We start from the raw sequence: 20,719 nt of genomic DNA, 5'->3' as shown, positions 1-20,719 counted from the left end.
ACCCAAAATCACATGATTAGAAAGTTAGCTTCTTAAACACACAATCATGCCTGTTCTTATAGTTGCATTAATCCACTGCCCAGAATTGAGACTTCTTCATTAACAGTGAAAGGATAAAAACAAGATTGGATTCAGTGTGATTTAAACTCATCAGATAGTTAGAACAATAACTGCAAAGCATTTTGTCCAATGTTCTAATGAAAGAGAAATAGAAGAAACGAAGGAGGAAGTACAACAGAGAGTAAGAGAGAGATGGGAAAAGACTAAGAAAATGAAAAGAAAAGAGAAGGGAATGTAAGAAAGAAACGGGAGACCGAAAGAAGGAGGAGAAATAGGAAGAAATGGAAGAGACAGGATAAAACTAAACACTATAAAGTAATGCCCATCTCTACTATTTTCCTTCTGTTATATGGCCCATTCTAGGCCCCTAAGTCTTGCAAGTCACAAGATTGCCCTCATTCATGTTGGTGTTATGAAAAATGTACCCAGTGCACTCTTTAAAGTGGTTGGCATTAGGAAGGGCATCCAGCTGTAGAAACCACGCCAAAACAGACAGTGGAACTTGATGTGAGCCTCTGACTAATCAGATTCTGCCAAACCATGGAATCCATGCCAGCTTGAAAGCCAAATGTTACATTAAGATGATGATGACAATGACAAGGAGGAGGAGGAGGAGATTACAAAGCATCTACTTTAGTGGTCCATTATCCTTGCCAGTTTACTACATTCAATTTTGTCATTATATTACTGATACTGAGAAGGTTGAACAATGATCCTGGAGCCAAACAACAATAACAACTTTTACTCACATGAATCCACCTCTGGCTGATGTTTCTGACATATTTACACCATCCTTAATTTCCAAATTTAAACTTCAGCCCTTGCCATAAGCAAAGCTACCACTTGGCCCGAAACCTTGTTCTACATCTATGTATGTATGCCACACATCCATTTCCAAGTATATATATATATATATATATATATATATATATATATATATATATATATATATATATGAGTCGCTTTAACAGCATATACTCTGTCATAAAGATACATACCTCAGAGATTTGTGATGGCAAAAGAAATAACTGAAACTAGGACACATGATCAACAATGAAACATATAATTTAACTTGTGACAGTTTGATAGAGTAAACTTTAAAATAACGATGGTCTGGTCAACCATTATTATTATCATTATCATTATTATTATTATTAAGCTAATGGCTATGGTGCTGTCAGAGCCAGTTGATGAAACTACTACAATTGCCTGAGGTAATGTCACTTATTAGAGAGTATTCTGACATGTAAACTTGCTGAATTCAGGTGAGGATTTGGATGAAGTAATGAGGAATATACATACACCTTATTGCTATAATTCTACTAACTTTATATTTCCTAATACTGATAAGTAACAGGTAAAAGACAAATGTCTAGAGGGTTTGTTTTTTTTCACTTAACCTAATGTCTAGATCAGTGGTCCTCAACTGGGGTCCACATAACAAAATAGTAAATTGGAGAACCACAATAGTATTTTAAGGACCCCTTGAAAAAAATTTGCTTTAGATGTATGTATTGGTATGTATTGCAAGAAACAACTATGTTTTTTTCTCCAACATTATACATAGTTCAATATTTTACATAGTTTCACCCTTTCGTAAATGTAAGGGTGAAAAACAAAATAGGAATTTTGAAAGCATAATCTATAAAACTAGTTTTTAAACATCAAATGGCTATGGGGGTTCACCAGAATAAAATAGTAATCAAAGGGGTCCATAGATAAAAAAAAAAAATGGTTGAGTACCCCTGGTTTAGATCAATCTTGAGCAAACTGCAACCCATAGGATTGGCAGGATTTGAACTCAGAAGGTAAAGAACCAGGAAAAATTCCATGAAGCATTTTTACCAATGTGGCACGTAAAATACACCATTTCAAGCGTGGCCGTTGCCAGTACCGCCTGACTGGCGATCGTGCCAGTGGCACGTAAAAGCACCCACTACACTCTCGGAGTGGTTGGTGTTAGGAAGGGCATCCAGCTGTAGAAACTTTGCCAAATCAGATTGGAGCCTGGTGTAGCCATCTGGTTCACCAGTCCTCAGTCAAATCGTCCAACCCATGCTAGCATGGAAAGCGGATGTTAAACGATGATGATGATGATGATGACTCTAAACAATCCTACAAGCTGATCACCTTAAATGGTTTCTATTTAAGCATTAAGCTAGCAATTTTGAAGGGCAGAGATTAGTTGGTTACACTGACCTGGTACTTAACTGATTTACCTTGAAAAAGTGAAAGGTAAAATTGACCCTTTGCCTTTGATCTCAGAATTTAAAGTGATGGAACAAAAGTTGTAAAGTTTTTTTGTTTTTTTTCTGGTGCTCTAATAAATCAACCAGCTGATCGAAAATGGTTTCTGATTTTGGCTCAAGGTCAGCAATTTTTAGGGCAATGCGGGTGGGGTAAGTTCATTACATCAACCCCAGTACTGAACTGGTACTTTTATTATACTGACTCTGTTCAGATGAAAGACAACTTCAGCTTCAGTGAATTTTTTAATTCAGAATGTAAAGAACCAGAAGAAATACTACAAGATATTTTTTCCAACATACTAAGAACTCTGTCAGCTCACCAATTACTATTACTACTACTATTACTACTACTACTACTACTACTACTACTACTACTACTACTACTACTACTGCTACTACTACAAAATACCTTTGTACTAAAGGCACAAGGTCTGAAATTTTGGGGTAGGGAGTAGTCTAATACATCAACCCCAATGTTTCACTGGAACTTAATTTATCAACCCTGAAACGATGGAAAGCAAAGTCAACCTTGGCAAAATTTGAACTCAGAATGTAAAGACGGATGAAATGCCATTAGGATTTTTGCCCAGCGTACTCATCCTTCTCCTAGCTCGCCACCTTAATAATAACAAGAGCACTCAGAGGGTGCAAACCTCCACCAAGGCAACACCAATGTCCTCTCAACAATCAGCCAGAGATGACTTTTAAAATGAGAATATCTGAAATAAACTCAACTGCTCTCACAAACAAGACTACTAAAAATGAACCTGACTACTCTCAAAAATTAAGTAAAAAATACAGGAAAAATAATCCAGAATCTTTGACCGGTACCAGATCGATCTCAAAATCTAATCAGTTCATGCCAGTCATGAGGCCAAATATCACTGAAAGTTTCATCCGAATACATCCAGCAGTTCTTGAGATATTTTGTCCACGGACAAACAAACAAACACGACTGCTAACAATACTTCCGCCTTCGCTGAGGCAGAGATAATAATAATGGTTTCGAATTTTAGCACAAGGCCAGAAATTTCGGGGAAGTGGCTAAGTCAATTACATTGACCCCAGTAATCAACTGGTACTTATTAGCTATTATTCGGGACAGCCAGGATACTTAGGAGGGTTCTTGGCATCTAAGGTTGCTTGTTCTAGCCCAATGTTAGGAATTTTTCTTTTCCAACAGTCTAATCTGTTGAGTGTATATGAATAATAATGGTTTCAAATTTTGTCACAAGGCCAACAATTTCAGGGGGCGACCAATTGGTACTTATTTTATCGACCCTGAAAGGATAAAAGGCAAAGTCAACCTTGGTGGAATTTGAACTCAGAACATAAGGATGAACAAAATGTCGCTAAGTATTTTGCCTGACATGCTAAGAGTTCTACCTGCCACCAGGGTGAAGGATGAGGAGAGCAACATAAAGTGTGGGGGTTTACATACAAAGAAATGATACAAAAAAGTCTAATAATAATAATGATAATTTCTGATGTAGGCACAAGGCCAGGAATTTTGAGGACAAGAGGGGTCAGTCAATGCCACCAGCACTTCACTGGTACTTTATGTTATTGATCCTATAAAGGATGAACTGCAACATTAACCTCAGCAGGATTTGAACCAGAATGCAATGAGTTTGAACAAATGTTGCTAAGCATTTCATCCAACTCTCTAACAATTCAGCAAGCTTGCCCCCTTTTAATAGTTTCTGATTTAGGCACAAGGCCAGTTGATTTTAGGAAAGACTCCTCCACCCCACCCCCAGTACTTGACAAGTACGTTATTTCATCTACCCTAAAATGATAAATTACAACTGATTTTGGCAGGAACTGAACCCAAAAAAGCCAGAAGAAACACTACAAGATATCGTACAATTCTGCCAACTTTCCACTTTCATAATGATTTCTGATTAAGGCTCAAGGCCAACAATTTGAGGGGAAGGGGATAAGCTGAGACTATCAACCCCAGTATTTAACTGGTACTTCAGATGAGATGACAAAGGAACAAGATACCTGGCGCCTTGTTGTACTCAAGAAGACCCGTCCTCCACAGCAGAAGTGTTAAAGCTGCATCCCCTGGTGAAGAGGATTGACCTGCAAGAGTCCTGTGCCAGTGCCACATAAAAAGCACTCGTGCCAGTGGCACGTAAAAGAGCTCATGTTGGTGACATGTAAAAGCACTCATGCCAGTAGCATGTTAAAAGCACCCTGCACACTGTAAAGTGGTTGGCATTTGGAAGGGCATCCACCCATAGAAACCAAGCCAAATCAGACAAGAACTTGGTGCAGCTCCCCAGCTTGCCAGCTCTGGTTAAACCATCTAACCCATGCCAGCATGGAAAACGGCCTTTAAAGGATGATGATGATGATGATGAAAAGGATGAAAGGCTAAGCAGACTTTGATCTCAGAAAAGGGTCAAAAGAAATACCACAGGGCAGACATTTGTAATTAATAAGTATTTCCTAATCATAAAAGATTTCAGTAATAAACTATGTCACACGTCTTTATAAATGTGAAAATTATTTGAGGGAGGAATTTAAGATAGGCGGAGAAGGAAATTAAACATGGACAGAAATAGATGGTGATGTAGACGGGGAAGAGAGGAACGTGATGGACATTTGAGGTGAAAGAGAAATAGAAGAAACGAAGGAGGAAGTACAACAGAGAGTAAGAGAGAGATGGGAAAAGACTAAGAAAATGAAAAGAAAAGAGAAGGGAATGTAAGAAAGAAACGGGAGACCGAAAGAAGGAAGAGAAATAGGAAGAAATGGAAGAGACAGGGTGGATGTGAAGAAGACGAGGAAAATAAGACACACGACATGTGACAGGAGAGATAGAGAGAATACTAAGGACAAAAATGTTTAGGAGGGGAAGCTAGACACCTATTATGAAGGAATAGATAGTAAAAGGTGACTGAAACGATGGAGAAAGCCGTGGGAGGGAGATGTGCAAACAAGTTGCTTTGATATCCATTCCTTGCAATTTTCGGCAATAAATTTGAAAATTATAGGGGTAATGTTAGATGTCCAAATGAGTAATACAACCCCTCCTGATAGGAAAACTAGGAAGTAGAGGTCAAAAGGCGCACATCAGAGACGCGAATAGAATTATAATAGAAGAAAAGTGTTGCTAATCAAACTACGTAAAAAAAATATTACAACTAGAAAGTTATATAAATGTAAAAACTGAATTCAGTCAGTTTTAACGTGTTTAAAAGCAAAACCCCATTCTTTTAATCTTTTCTTTTGTTGGTGGTTTCAGTCATAGGACTACTGCCATGCTGGTGCACAACCTTAATTTATTTTCATTCAAATTGGATGTTGCCTTGTGGCTGGAAGCTGGTCTGTGATTGAGATTGCAACAGCTGATCTTCCTTGAGTGTATCTTTGAATGAATGACTGGTCCGGTATCGTCGTTAGGAGTTTATGCTTTTTTTTTTTTTTAATGCTTAAGGTAAGCAGCTGAACAACTGAGGACGTCTAAATATCAGACTGATACAATAGAGTATTTTTACTCGAAATTTCAAAGGTGACATATTTGGAAACTGACAGTATGTACCAGTTTGTGCATTAAGATTCTATATAAGGCCGAAGTTTGGAACAAGCCTCTCCAGGATTTTCCATATGTATATGATTATCTCTCTCTCTTTGACTTTCAAATGTGTTTGTGTCTACATATTAAACTTTTCTACTTCTTGAAAGTTTCCGATAATTTTCAAGAAAACCGCAGTGTCGTTGAAAAACACCATAAAATGTGTCATTGAAGTAAGTTCTACATCGTGCACTGGACAGAATAGGGATGCTAGCATTGGGGGGTTAAGATGTGCGGGTAGACAGTGCTGCATTATTTATTTGTAAACCTGTCCCAACACAGCATCACGACAACGATGATGATGATTATGGTAGCCGTGATGGTAGTGATGACGGGGGAGTGGATGATGAATACAGCGACTTTGAGTATAATTAGATATAAACAATATCATTTTTCTGAAAGTATTTTTTTTTAATTGATCAGAAACAAATTCCAAAATAAATTTCTTCAAACTGAAAGGACCACCCGCAAAAAAATGTCAAATCACTTTATCTTAAGTAATTTTAAGAACAAATCTTTAGACAGGATGCACAAATTTAGGAGGTGGGTTACTGATGATAAAGTTCTTAGTCTTGTATTATAATTCCATTCACCTCTAAGATGCTTTACAGAAATAATTAAATCGATTCCAGTACTTGACTGGACCTTAATTTTACTTAGGCCTTAGGCCCTCAACTACTTAAGTTGTAGGGATGTCATCGTAATATAAGGCGTGCCTTGAGTATTTTTTTTTTTTAATTTGCCGAGACCTCTCCCTCTCCAGATGCGACCATAGCCGTTTTCTTTCAGAGAGAGAGAGAGAATGGACGGTACCATATTTAACCACCCTGAATGATGAAATGTATTTTATCAACCCCCAGGGGAATGAGTTTATGATGACAATGACAACAACGACAGCGATGATGGTGGTGGTGGTGAGGATGAGGATGATGACCACCACCACCACGGCGGCGGTGAATGATGATTATGGTAAAAACGACGATAATGAACGATATTTCATAATGGACAAGAAAATTACCAGTAAGTACTATAAAAGAAACGAGATGTCCAACCAGCCACTTCTGCAAATATCCGGGTAAGATCCTGTAATCCAAGAATGTAAAGTTGATGATGGTTAGAAACGAGATGGGCATCATCACAACAAATAATTAATAGAGTTAAAATCAAATTAAATCATTGAATCTAGAGTGAAAATGAGAGATAAAATTAAACTTACAATAGGGTAGACAGCGTAGATTCCAATTGAAAACTTACTTGTAATTTAAACTTGTTAACTTCTTTCTACAGTGCTAACAGATTCCACCCGACTGTGATGTGTGTATCGCTTCGCAACGAGCTGACCTGAATTTTCTCTACGACCCCTGACCTTTGACACGGAAGCGGAAATATTTCTCATGACACGGTACTCCGTGTTCTTTTACGTGTCAACCCCATTTCCTTTACTCTGTCTCTTACACCAAGATGGCTCCCAAGAAGAAGGTTTCATCTAGCAAAGGAGGAAAATCCTCCTCCAAAGGTTAGTTTTACCTTTTATTTCCACACCGATTTCTTTCTTATTTTCTTCTAAACCTTCTCAACTAGGAGTCTTGTTATTGTATGTATGTCTAAATCACCCATTATGTTAGTTAAATACCTTATTAATAAGCACCATGCTGCGGTTTTAAACCACATGGTCGGACAAGCTTACTTCTTTACTTAAAAGCTAAAACTGCCGCTCTAAACCAAGTATATTAAATTTTGCACTATAAATATCTGCTGTGTACAGCAACTTAATTGTTTAAAACGATTAGCTAGATTCTTTTAAATAATATGATCTAAATTAAATGTGAGGGGGACTTTGCTAAAGCAGAAAGCTTGTTTATTGTAATAACATGATACAATAATGAAATGGTGAGAATTGGTGATATTTTTGTGCGTTTCTAAAAATTCATATTCCTAGGGATATATTAACGTAATCCTTTAATTTGTTGTTTTCGGTGGTAAATTTTCAATGTATTTCTAATTAGCTTTTTTATTCTTTAATAATTCAACTATTTCAATATATGAGTTTTTGGTGGAGGTAAAGAATACGTACACCACCCGTTTTCGGCGTAACAAAAACCCTAAATACTGGATGTACATATTCTTTACTTTGTCCGAATTTTTTTCTCCTTACCGTTTTAATATGAACGAGTTTAATTAATAAATCCCTTGTTTTAAGGTTGGTAAGTTGATAGATTTGTAACTTCTTAAGTACTGGAGTTTCTGGTGTTCAAAAAGGTTAAATTTTAAAGATCATGCTCTTATTTACATTAATTGTCAACTCTTGTTTAATTTATTGGTCAACGACCATGCAGGAGCACTTATCTGTTACTCGCTTTGACGTGTGGGGCGGGGGGGCATAATACAGATATTTAATTGTATCGCTAGTCTGATCGAAATAATTTTAGTTGGACGTAAATTTTTTACACGTGGCATATTTATTTAATTCATCGTTAATAATATGTAGCTTTTGTTTCCCTGGCGTCAGGCGGGTGATCAAGTTCGATGCTACACTGGGTCTAACATCGTTTCTAAAGTATAATTGTGATTCTTCGAATTGTGTTGAGTTGGTATCTCATACTACGTTATCCGACTTGACGTTCCGGTTCGTTTTTACGCATGCGTTGAAAATATGCAAATAAAGTGAATGTTTGGCGCCAGGGAAATCCCGATCTTTACCCCGTATAAATCGTTCCTGGCAAAAGAGAAACAAGACTAATTGGACGATGCGAACACCATTTGATTCATCGACTCCTGACCACTTAACTGTATTCACTTTCACAAGATTCTTTTCGTTTATGTGTATATACATGGCTGATTTTTTTTAGAAGGGTAGTTTTGGAATAGCTATTCTTGGAGCCCTCAGCCTTCGTGGGAAGGGTAGATCGTAGATATTTTTTTTTTTCCATACAGGTGTTTCGATTCTGAAAAAAATTCTTATAAGTTCTTTTATTATACATTCTTACTCGTCATTTCTGTATCCCATTTCTTTTCCCCTACGGTGCTCCCCATTCAGCTGCTTGGCTCTCCCGGGACTCTACATTGATAAAGGCCTTCAAATGTCATTTTACAACATCCTTGTATTGAGCCGAGGTCGACCGATGGCTCTTCTTCCAGATGCCAGCTCCCCATAGAAAATGTCACGAGAGATGCGGTGAACGTTCCCTAGCCAGCGCAGTGTGCGTTGTCGAAGCAGGGTGAATATGCTGGGAAGGCCTGCTTGATTCAGGACTGAGCGCAGTAACTCCAACAGAACTGAGATCGTATACACATGTGACCTATGTGACGGAGACTATCACTCTGTTTAGCTACAGAGACGTTGCTCCAGCGGAGCTGAAAAGGATACTACCCATGGTCAGCTCTGACCGAAAGAGGTCCTGATAGGTATGGGGATTCGAGTGAGCTATCCCAAAGCTTTCACTTGCAGTCATAGTAACCCGTAAATTTGTATAATAGAGGAGTTTAAAACAGTTATATTTTTGTTTTGCAGCTACCAAAAAACCAGAAAAGAAAAGAGAACCACGCGTCCGTAGACGGCCTACCGCTATTAGCAAAGCCAGGTCAAAGGCTGTGAAGGCAAAGAAGGCCGTCTTGAAAGGTATTCAAGCAAAGAAAGCTATTGTTAAGGGACTTCAAGCAAAGAGAGCGGTCTTGAAAGGTATTCATCCCAGGAAAACCAAGAAGATTCACACGAGCGTGAAGTTCAGGAGACCACGTACTCTTCGATTGCCAAGGGACCCAAAATACCCCAGGAAAAGCACTGGCACACGTGAAGATAAGTAAGTGATAAATGTTTTTTTGATAACGGAAGTTTTACTTTCGATAATTTTTTTACTTGAAAGAATGTAGATGGAATGTATGTTATATTAATCTGCATTGCAAATTCACTCTAAAACGATTTCATATTACTGTATTTCTTGTGAGACATTCCAATGCCAGGAATAGTTTGAAGTGATACAAAGTTTATTTCTAATACTTGTAAGGAGTTTGAATGATGTAAGTAATCTAAAAGAAGTCTATTATTGAGCAGAAACTCACCAGAGTTTGTCTAGCAAATTGTGAATCAATTATTTAGCAACTATTGGTTAAACGTAGTCCATTGTAATAGTTCTACTTCTGTTGGTGTCTGGTCATTTTTTTATGTATCAATTTAAACTTTTGCCTTTCAGATTTGATCAGTTTAGGATTGTGAAATATCCTTTGACAACAGAATCTGCTATGAAAAAAATTGAAGACAATAACACATTGGTATTCATTGTTGACAAAAGAGCTAACAAACATCAAATCAACCAGGCTGTGAAAAAATTGTATGACATTGATGCTGAAAAAGTCAATACATTAATTAGGTGGGTATTTCATCCTGGAGAGCACTTAATGTTACTTGGTGGAAAAACTTTTATGGCCAGTCTATGTTTCATTTATGGTGTGGTTGGATGGAGATTTGGCAGTTGTTTCTAGTGGTTTGGGTTTTAATAATGAATGCATCAGATAAGTACTTGATTTAACATATACTTGAAGATAGTCTTTCTATCAGGGATTCAATAGATACATGTACAAAGGTAATTTTAACCCTTCAGCATTCAGATTACTTTGTCAAATGTATTGCATATTTATTCCCATTTTTTTAAATCAATCCTGTATTATCTCATCGTCATTTACATCCGCTTTCCATGCTGGCATGGGTTGGACGATTTGATATGGAGCTTGCACATGTGCATTCATGCAGCACCTCAAAGGACAAGCCTGTATGTGTGGGAGACAGCAATTTTACTTTTTAAGATATTGGTATAGTTCATTTTTAGAATTACATTGTAGGATAGGTGTGAGAGTTTGGATCTGGCCAGTTTAAATGCTGGAGGGTTAAAGGTGTTGTGGGATTTTATATTGTTTGTAAATGTTGTATTGATATGTTGGGCACTTAACCTTGCTTCACTGCTATAGAATTCGTATGCATAGTATTTTATTGTGCTTGTCTTTCAGTTACACCTTGAGATGTTGCGAATGATTTTTATTAGGCTCGTCATTTTTTTAATTCAATTCCCATGCTTTGACATTTAATTGAAAGGTGCTTTTCTCTCTCCTCTCCCTCAGCATTCCTGACTGACTCAGCAGCTAGTACATTGGCTGGTTTTCTGTTATATGTTAACATGATATATACTGGCATGCTGTGTCTACAATTCCATTACATTGTACTATAGCTTGGTCAAGTGCCTTCTTCCATAGACTCATATACCTTGGTACATGGAAACTTCTGGAGTCTGTCTTATTGATTCTGCTTATGCCTATATAGATTTAAAATCTGACATTTGAATATATATATATATATCATGGAAAATACACTTACTCCATCACCTACCTTGTCCTTCAGTTCCTTTAGTAGAGTGCACTCTATTGTAAGCATTCAAGCCAGTCTGGAGGTCCTATAAAGAATTATGGACCCTTCCTTCCCTAAGCTATGAGGGAAGAAAATGTTCTTTAACTTAACTGCTTGATATTGATATGGCATTGAGGTTGGTATGAATATTGATGTTAGTCTGTATATCATTGAAGTGAGTTATTGCTTTCAAAGGTTTTAGCCAAGTTGTGAAAAAGTCACTAGATGAAATTTGAGGTCACCTTTGTTTTACTATTTTCCCATGCTGCTGTGTGCCATTATTGTTGCTTAAAGCAAAGGACTTTTTATTCTACCTGTCTTTATAATTGCATGATAAAGAATGTCAACACTTTCTCCTTCCCAAAATTGTTTCAAAGCACAGACTGCAACTAACATGCCACTTCTGTATAGTTTCTGCCTACCATTCAGAGCATTGATTAGTATGTAGTTGCATTAAAATACACTTGCTCAAAGTGCCACCACATCAACTTTTAATGTGTTTTCTCTGCTGACAAGGGTTGAACAACTTGACAGGGACCAGCGAGCCAGGAGGCAAAGTAGGTTCCATGGTCTGTTTTTGGTTGGTTTCTATAGCTGGACGCCCTTCCTAATGCCAACCACTTTACAGTGTACTGGGTGGCTTAGATGACACCTTGGTTTTAGGATCTCATTTCTGTTGTGGTGTGCCGGTTTTCTTGAGTACAGCAGAGTAAGATAGAATTTAAAACAGTTACAAAGCGGATGCCATATCTCCCTAACACTCTTGCCTGTTGATTTGTAGTTAATCTTCAGTAATTTCAATGTTTATCTGTCAAGTGTCAATATTGTCTTTGTCTTAAAATTTGATTATTTTATTTTTATAGGCCTGATGGAGAGAAGAAAGCTTACGTCAAACTAGTATCAGATTACGATGCTCTGGATATTGCAAACAAGGTTAGTATTTTAATATTTTTATAACCTATGCAAGTATGGCTGTGGTACGTAGTTTGCTTCCAAGCCACATGGTGTCAGGTTCAGTCCCACTGTCAGGCACCTTGGGCAAGTGTCTTCTATAGCCTTGGGTCAACTAAAGCTCTGAGTGGATTTGGTAGACAAACTGAAAGAAACTTGTAAGTGTTAGTCTCCTTGCGGTGACTACATATGATAGTTATAAACTTGTGTCACTTTCTTGGGGAAATATTACCCTACATGAAAAAAGGTGAGGATTGGTGACAGGAGTATCCAGCCGTAGACAATAGATCCATTCAAATTCCATCTGACCCATGTGACAATAGAAAGGTGAATGTTAGAACAGTTATGGTGAATTATGCAATAGAGGTACATATCTTTTTATAAATATTGTTTCTTAGAATTTCTCAGAGTACATTTGGAATATACTGTATATAAGGATGTCTGTAATGAAATGGGTTGTAAGTTTCTGCAGCCTTGTCAAGATACACTAGAATATTATTCTAATCTTTGCTTTTACAGAGTATAAAGTAACCCCTCTTGGTGCTCGTACTGCATCCAATATACGCAGTAATGTGGTTGCAAATGATTAGAGGAAACATAACATCTTGATATCCCTTTCATCCGGTCTCATGGGCATGGCAATCTCTAGTTCTGCTGATTCAATAGAGTGCTTTCAGTACATTGTAAAGCAAATGTTAGTGGTGGGGTGGTATCCATTAATTCCAAGCAATGTGTTCCTCTGACCAGGGCCCTGGCTCCCATTAAGAATTTCTCTGAAAGTGTTAACCCATCTAACTTTTGCTGACATGGAATGTGGTGGTGCAGAGCTTCTATTGGCTTTCCCATACTTTTATTTTTTTATTTGTACTTGTGCTATCTACTTAGTGGAATTGTCAGACAAAATGTAAGTTACCTCTAATATCGAGCTATGGTGGGCTTGAATGATTTTGGTATTTAACCTTTTAGCATTCAAACTGGCCTCCACCATCTACCCTATTAAGTCATTCTAAAAATAATTACCTCGTCAACATCTCAAAGCTACAAGAGAATGCATGATTAATTCAAAATCATGAATAATTAAGCGTTACATTTGAAAGTAATTTAAATTGGTTTCGGCTACTGTTTATATAACTATAATTTTTTTTTTGTTTTTTTCTCTATTTTCAGATCGGCATCATCTAAACAGTACTGTATAGGTTTATACAAATAAACTATTGTGAATGTATTTCTAGTGTTCTTTTTTTATCATTTTTTGATTTCATTGTGTCCTGTCTCTAAGTAACGCTATTGATTTATGTTATAGTTATCAAAATACTACTTATAGTGTGCTTGAGTTGTAAACCAGTTTGTCTTAGGGTTTTGATAATTTCAATAACACCTGTAGTGTATATGAAGTAATGGCCATTTTTATATTTTAATGGTTGCATTAAAGAATTGAGATTGCATAGTTTCTGTGCAGGTGGCACATAAAAAACACCTTTTTGAGCGTGGCCGTTGCCAGTATTGTGTGACTGGCCCTCAGGGTGGTTGGCATTAGAAAGGGCATCCAGCTGAAGAAACTCAGCCAGATCAGATTGGAGCCTGGTGCAGCCTTCTGGCTTGCCAGTCCTCAATCAAATCGTCCAACCCATGCTAGCATGGAAAGCAGACGTTACACGATGATGACTAGTCTCTTGATATTTTTAACTGAATTTATAAGGTTTTGGATGTACTTTGTTGAAATGAACTTACATACATGGTCAGTTTGGCTGCAGCAAATGAAGGAGCATTAATAAGAGGTCGTTGACATTTTTTGGAAGACAGTTCTTGTTGGTGCTAAATGATTTATACAGAAGGAAGAATCTTGTTTGAGAGTCCATTAGTGATAAAGACAACTTTTTTGTAGTTTTTGATAGCTTTAATCATATAACAAAACAAAATAAATATTTCCCGTCTTCTTTCTCAAATCATAATGACACATGAACAATATTTTCAGTAGGGAAAGGGTTGTTGACAAGTGAAAAACTTATAGTATTCACACTAGTTTTGGTGGATAAAATAAAAACATTCTTTTGGTATTCTGGTAATAGTTTGTATTAAAAAAAAATTTAATTTAGGTTAGACAGTTATATTTAGTCATATTGTTAAGTTGTAATAAGTCTAGTGTTGAATAATGTTTCTGTTCCTCTCTGGTTTACATTCAAATTGTTCTAAACATTTACATTTCAACATTGAGCTACACAGTAGCAGCTATATTATTGTAATATTAAAAATGGTAAATTGGTGGCATCTCTTTACATGTTATCACTTTAAAGCATGAGTAAATTGTAAATGAAAAGATTAAGTAAAATAGTAATTAATCCAACAAAAAGTGTTTTTTACCTTGAATAATTTAACTATTCCAACACAATCTGGTAGTTCTGGTTTAAATAGTGTTTAACTTAACATTCTAGAGGTTTTATTACATGCAAATTGTCTCTTTTTTCTTTTTGTAAATCGATGCAATATTTTACGTTTACCTGTTTAAAACCAGTGACATAATGAAACATGCCATAACAATATTTGGTGATATGTTTCTTTATATACCTGACAAGATCAAATGATTGTGTAGTGAAATCAATTGATTTCTCAATTGAAATTTGAAACCAGGATGCTGGTTATATTACTCTGCTAAAACCAAAATGTCATTTGCAGAATATTATATATAGCAACCTATAATCCAGTTACTATGATAGCACATGGCTATACTGTAATTAGGTAACGATGTTTTGTTGTTGACTTATTGCTGTTATATGTCTTTGCTCTGAGTATTTAGCTAACTGATACTTATTCTAAAATCATGCTCAGTATCTTAGATATATTTTCTACTCTAAGCACAAGGCCCAAAATTTTGGGAAAGGAACCAGTCGATTAGAGCGACCCCAGTACGCAGCTGGTACTTAATTTATCAACCCCAAAAGGATGAAAGGCAAAGTCGACCTCGGCGTAAATCATGTCTGAATAGTAAATACATTTATACTAATCTCTAAGAGTATAATAGGTTGGCTTAAATGTAATATACTTTAATGTTCCCTTTTAATTAATTTTATTCTCCTACATTTGAATAAGCTTTTCATAAAACATTTTCTGAAAATGCGTGGTTGCCTACTGTAAGAATGCAGTGTTTTTAGCTGCGCTATAAGACAATTTTCTCTAGACAACTAATGAGCAGCATGACTATTTTGTTTAGAATAAAATATATTGCATGTAATAGTTCCTCCATGAATGTGTCTTGACAGTTGCTCTTTAAAATGGACAATTATATAATAATTTTTCAGTTGTACCAAATATAATTTATCAAAACCCGAAAAAAATAAACATTGTGATGAAAAGTTAATACAAGATTCTATATCGAAAATTATAAAAAAATATCGTTAGACTTCAAGTGGAGTTGTGCAGATCTCTTTATTTTATAATTCCTCTGGTAAATTTTTGTTTCTTGAACAAACAAAACAGTAAAAAAAAAAAAACCATTTCTAAGGAAATAACTTCATTTTCAAACATTTTACTTTTCATTTTTAAGTGTTGGTTACTGTAAATCCATGCTTTAGGTATGATAAACTGTAGCATTTGAAACAAGATAAATTAATATGCTAATGATAACAGTGTATTGGATACCAGTTTTGACATATTAAATCTTAGATACGAAAGAAATTTACTGTTTTCTTAATCAAGTAAAAACTAGTGTCTATAATTGGGTTCTTAGAGCCACAGATATTTTTTTAAAAAGTAGTTATAGGCCTAAATAAAGATGTTTATGGAAACTCATCAGTTCATGTTTTTTATTGGATTTTTTTTGTAATTTTGGGGAGCAAATAAAATTATACTATAGAAATAGCATATTTATATGAAGCTCAATTTCGTGATTGAATATTATTTACTAGCTCTAAAATAAGTTAGCTACCAAAGCACTTTGGTTGATATTTAGTTATTTTTGGAAAAATCCCTCAACTAATACAATTTTAATAGTTGGTTAGCTACTGAAGAAAGGGCTGAGAGAATAAGGTGATATCAACAAACATTGAGACTATTAGCAGATCTTGTCAACATGGAATAAGAATGATTTTTTTTTATTTATAATTTTTGGTGTTAATTCCATTTTATTAATAATAAACAGAAAACAAAATTTATCACATATTGAAACACCGGGAGGTATATTGACTCCAACCAGCTCTGTTAACCAAGGGAGTGAGTGGAGGGGATAATAGGATTCTGTTTGATCAACACGGCACTCTTCTTGTAAACCTTATAGTAAACATTTATTGATCTGTTGGAGTTGTGAATAATAGAAGTATTTCAGATATTTAATTAAACACCGGGGTGGGGAGAATGGGTCGTTTGGGCTTTGTTTTTTTTGCTTCAAGTATAGTTGTTACAACCACTTGGTGCTTTGATATGATGGAGTATTTTGGAACATTATGCTGATTAAAATACTAGAACAAAACTAAACATAAATACACTAAAGTTTAAAAGAGACAATGACTTGAAAATAAATTCAATGCTTGGTGAACAGGAGATATATTCATAAACTGTTCAACACTATCTTAGCGATAATTTAACTGTTTTATGTTTGTGATAAAAAAGACAAATCCTTTATAAAAACCTGAAAGCTATTATTACAAAGTGTTAAAAACTGGTGTGCCATTTTTGAAATTCTATATTAAAGCTTATATAAATATGATTGATTAATAACTTAAATGAATGATCTCTATGCAATATCTTACTAGAAATGGGTAGATACAAAAATTATTGGTTATATTTCCTATAATGTCTCTATCGCCCTGTTCAAATAGGTACGACTTTCAGTGTAGTGACATATATATATATACATATGTATATATATACATGATGGAACTGTCTGGCAAGGTTTTGATATTTAAAAAACAATAGCAATTGCAGAGTCTATGAGAATTGTTTATATAAAACAGTTTTAACTCTTTCCTTAGTCAATAGAAACTTTTTCATCCAAATTAATAAAAGAATTCTATCTGTTTTGGAAAGGTGCTAAATTTTATCAATTCATTAGTTAAAAAAAAAAACACCCTTAAATAGTACACACCATTTCATAAATAGCTAAATAATGACTACCTAAATGGAAACGCCATCATTCAATTATAGACGCTATGGAAAACTACACTTGAAAGAACATAAATGAAGCAGGGAATGGGACTGATGTGGAACAGGAAAAAGCAGCACTGGAGAAACGTGTCTTAACATTAACAAAAGTAGTATCAGAGAGGATCTTGGATGGAAAACCTTATAGAACAAATAAGTTTTAACTAAAAAAAAAAAAAATTCTTTTACCTTCTCTAGCTCATATTTCAGGGTTTGTCAATCATTTCAATGACATTTTAAATAAAAACAAATATGAATTTTAATTCATATTAAAGACTGAATTACCAGTGCCTTAAATACTGGAATTTTACATTTAAAGATATATCTGCCAATATGCATTTGGCAGTAGAGCTGAAACAAGTCTATACCATGCTCTACTGTGTTAGCAGTGCTATTACATCACTTATGGTTATTGAAATTATAACCGGCACATGTTTCTTAAATTAATGATTTCTTATAGAATAGCATGGTAGATAAAGAAAAAAAAAATTGAAGGAAAACAAATATCTAATGTTTTCAAATTACAAAACAACTTTGGGTTTAAACATATAAGATAGTTCCATCCACTTTTTCCTATTCCAAATGTTTATTTGATCAATTTCACTAAATCCAAATATATATATATAATAATTTAAAATTAACTTCAAGTAAGGTAATTATATCATACACTATGTAACTGCACGTGTAAAATGAATGCAAGTGCTGAAAGAACTTGTTGCAGGTAAAAATGATCAGAACTCAGCAAAGCAACTGAAACTTATATAGAATCCTACATCAAGCAGCAAGAGAGAGGAAGATAAATGGTTTTACCAGCAGTAACTTCACTATCTTATTGTAAGAACTCTATAAAAGTATGCTTGTCGGTGAATTTTCAGACTGTACTTCGAGACAAATTCAGTAATACTAACACTATTCAAGTGAACACTAATACACCTAAACACAAATGTTGGTAAATAAAATAATTTTAAAAAACAGATGTAACCATTTGTGCTTATTAAAATATTTTTAAATAATTAAAAAGTGTTTAAAATTTTAAAAGTTTTAAAAACTTTACAAAATCTAAATTAAAATGGTAACTGTCGTAATCTTAAAATACTATTCGATGAAAATGAAGACACTTCTGGTTTTTCACTTGTCTCTGAAAGAATGGAGTGTATGTAATTAGGCAGACAATATAAGTATATACAAAATATTGAGGATAGGTGTAAGGCAGGAATGGAGAGGTGAAATAATGTGGCTAAAAGAAAAAGTGTTAGTGGAATTAGTTATCGAGTTAATTCAGACGACCTCCAGTTGTCAGAGGTTTTCCAGTCATCTCTGAGAGAGTGTTCAAACAAAGCTGCACGATTTTGGTTTTCTCCACGTTTTACCCAATGCCCATAGACTTTAAAAGCACACCCATCTATAATTTTCCTGATAGTCTTCAGTTGGTAAGGATTTTTTAGTAGTGTTTCCACTGAGACATTTTGAGGATGTTGATAGAAGTACTGAAGTCGGAAGAAAAACCGAATACATATAATGCCAGCCTGCAAAGATATCAGAAAAATAAAAAGAACTTAGTTTCAATCAGAGTCGTGACAGAACAGTATGAAAGCCAATTTCAGCAAAGGAATGTTCTAAAAGTTGCCATATAATCTTTAACAATAAAATAGCTGAAGAGATACAATTTATTGACAAGGACTTTATTCTATCAACTGAATTACCTGCTCCTTAATTAAACATTAATTTGCTGAACATTCTACAGACATGTGTACCCTTACTTAATTTTCGAGCAGAATCAGTGTGACAAAGCAGTACCTTTTGAATTACAGGCACTATCCACTTAATGGGCATCTATACAGTTTCCAGCTAAGTTCACTCACAAGGCAATATAAAATGATATTTGTCCATGATGCCGTAGGAACAAACATGGGACTTGTTGGTTGCCAAACAAACATCTGAAGTAGTGGTTCTCAACCATTTTTTGCCTGTGAACCCCTGTGACTGCTATTCTACTCAGGTAAACCTTCATAGCTATTCAATGTTTAAAAAAAACCCTATTATATTTTTATAATTAAATATTAGGAATAACATAAAAATTGTTTAAAATATTTTGTGCATTGTAGAAATGTACCCAATCTATTGCACGTAAATTTTAACAACAAAATCTTATGTGGACACCAGTTGAGAACCACTGAAAACTATTCAGCCATACTGTGTATATACCTATCTCATAATATTGTATGCAATTTAAAAGAAAAAATACAATACAATTACATATTAAGGTTCCAAAATTATATTCCTAGTCTTTTTGGCTGAAAAGAGGTATAGGATTCATCATCATCATCGATTAATGTCTATCTTCCATTGGAAGGGTGGTTGACAGGAGCCAGCCAGGTAGAAAAACTACCCTAGGCTATTGTGACTGTTTTGGCATGGTATCTACAGTTGGATGCCCTTCCTGACAACAACCACTCTGCAGAGTGGACTCAGTGCTTTTTACATGGCACTAGCACAGACGAAGTTAGTTTTGGCATGATTTTACAGCCCTTCCAAATTCTTATTCATTGTTGATTAACCCTTTGGTCAATCTTGAACCAGTAGACATACAAAGAAAGGCATTCTAACCATAACTATCTCATCTTTTTAGAGATAAGAAGAAAAACATCTGCTAAAGTATCCTTTCTTTAAGACAATAAGGTGTGAAGATTTGAGGGGGATTTAACTAGTAGGTTGAGTGACTATCTCACTATTGAGATGTCATTACAGGCTACTACTATAAAAACTTTTCAATACTACAGCAAACCTACACATGGGTGCTTTGGATGCCACAAATCAATGTCAAAAGGGAATCAACTCATGTAACAGTTCTGTTTCTTTGTGTTCTTGGAAACTCAAATTCATAACATTGACTTTTCTTATTATAAATTGAATAATAAATGCAAAAACCCGTTAGCATTAAAACTGTCCATATCTGGCACAAATATTCTTTCTACCTGTTTTATGTTCAAACTGACCAGATACAACCTCTCACAGCTGTCCTACAATGTCATTCTAAAAGTAAACAATAACATCATCGAAATATCAAAGATACATGATAATACATGATAAATACCAAAGATACAAGATAATGCATAATTAAAACTATGTGAATAAACAAGCATTATATGTGACATAGTAATGAAGGTACTAAATGGTTAAATCAATGGTAGTGAATATCAAAATATCATTTAGGACATTATAAATGGGAATGCTTTTAGATTCATGTAAATGTATCCCTTCCTGTAGAAACCTGTGAAACTGCATAGTAAAGCCCCAACTAATTCCAGGCAGGATTTCATTTGTAAGTTTTAGGTTATATATGAG

General features: G+C 35.1%; 3 protein-coding genes across 8 annotated transcripts in view; 1 reads left to right on the top strand and 2 right to left on the bottom strand.

Annotated features, from left to right (window-relative positions):
* The window catches only part of LOC106871488 (ras-related protein Rab-34-like), a 48,685-nt gene extending 41,399 nt beyond the window's left edge, over positions 1 to 7,286 (bottom strand). The window contains exons 1-2 of one of the 3 annotated variants that reach the window (XM_089353806.1): positions 7,112 to 7,246; positions 6,914 to 6,978 (exon numbers count right to left, since the gene is read on the bottom strand). The gene's annotated coding sequence lies outside the window, so the exon portion shown is untranslated. Of the gene's footprint in view, positions 1 to 6,913; positions 6,979 to 7,111 lie in introns of all 3 variants that reach the window. The other 2 variants (XM_089353804.1, XM_089353805.1) reach the window with 2 other exon arrangements.
* Positions 7,251 to 13,466, top strand: LOC106871487 (large ribosomal subunit protein uL23). Its single transcript, XM_014917969.3, has 5 exons — positions 7,251 to 7,411; positions 9,407 to 9,695; positions 10,086 to 10,262; positions 12,154 to 12,223; positions 13,409 to 13,466. The coding sequence occupies exons 1-5, from the start codon at positions 7,357 to 7,359 to the stop codon at positions 13,421 to 13,423; spliced, it is 606 nt and encodes a 201-aa protein (XP_014773455.1). The 5' UTR covers positions 7,251 to 7,356; the 3' UTR covers positions 13,424 to 13,466.
* A 650-nt stretch (positions 13,467 to 14,116) lies between these two features.
* Positions 14,117 to 20,719, bottom strand: part of LOC106871486 (phosphorylase b kinase gamma catalytic chain, skeletal muscle/heart isoform) — an 84,715-nt gene continuing 78,112 nt past the window's right edge. For all 4 annotated transcript variants that reach the window (XM_089353802.1, XM_014917967.3, XM_014917966.3 and 1 more), the window contains exon 13: positions 14,117 to 18,900. In XM_089353802.1, the coding sequence (XP_089209928.1) occupies positions 18,640 to 18,900 (261 nt within the window). In that variant the 3' untranslated portion in view covers positions 14,117 to 18,639. The remainder of the gene's footprint in view (positions 18,901 to 20,719) is intronic.

This window comes from Octopus bimaculoides, chromosome 6 (assembly GCF_046866305.1).
Source record: "Octopus bimaculoides isolate indiv1 chromosome 6, ASM4686630v1, whole genome shotgun sequence".
Lineage (NCBI taxonomy): Eukaryota > Metazoa > Mollusca > Cephalopoda > Octopoda > Octopodidae > Octopus > Octopus bimaculoides.
This window is presented reverse-complemented; position numbering and strand designations above follow the sequence as displayed.

Bases quoted from the DNA above. Each gene is read 5' to 3' on its own strand.
- LOC106871487 (XM_014917969.3), top strand. From the start codon at position 7,357: ATGGCTCCCAAGAAGAAGGTTTCATCTAGCAAAGGAGGAAAATCCTCC. The intron at 7,412-9,406 runs GTTAGTTTTACC...TTTGTTTTGCAG, and splicing joins AGGAAAATCCTCCTCCAAAG to CTACCAAAAAACCAGAAAAG. The intron at 10,263-12,153 runs GTGGGTATTTCA...TTATTTTTATAG, and splicing joins AAAGTCAATACATTAATTAG to GCCTGATGGAGAGAAGAAAG.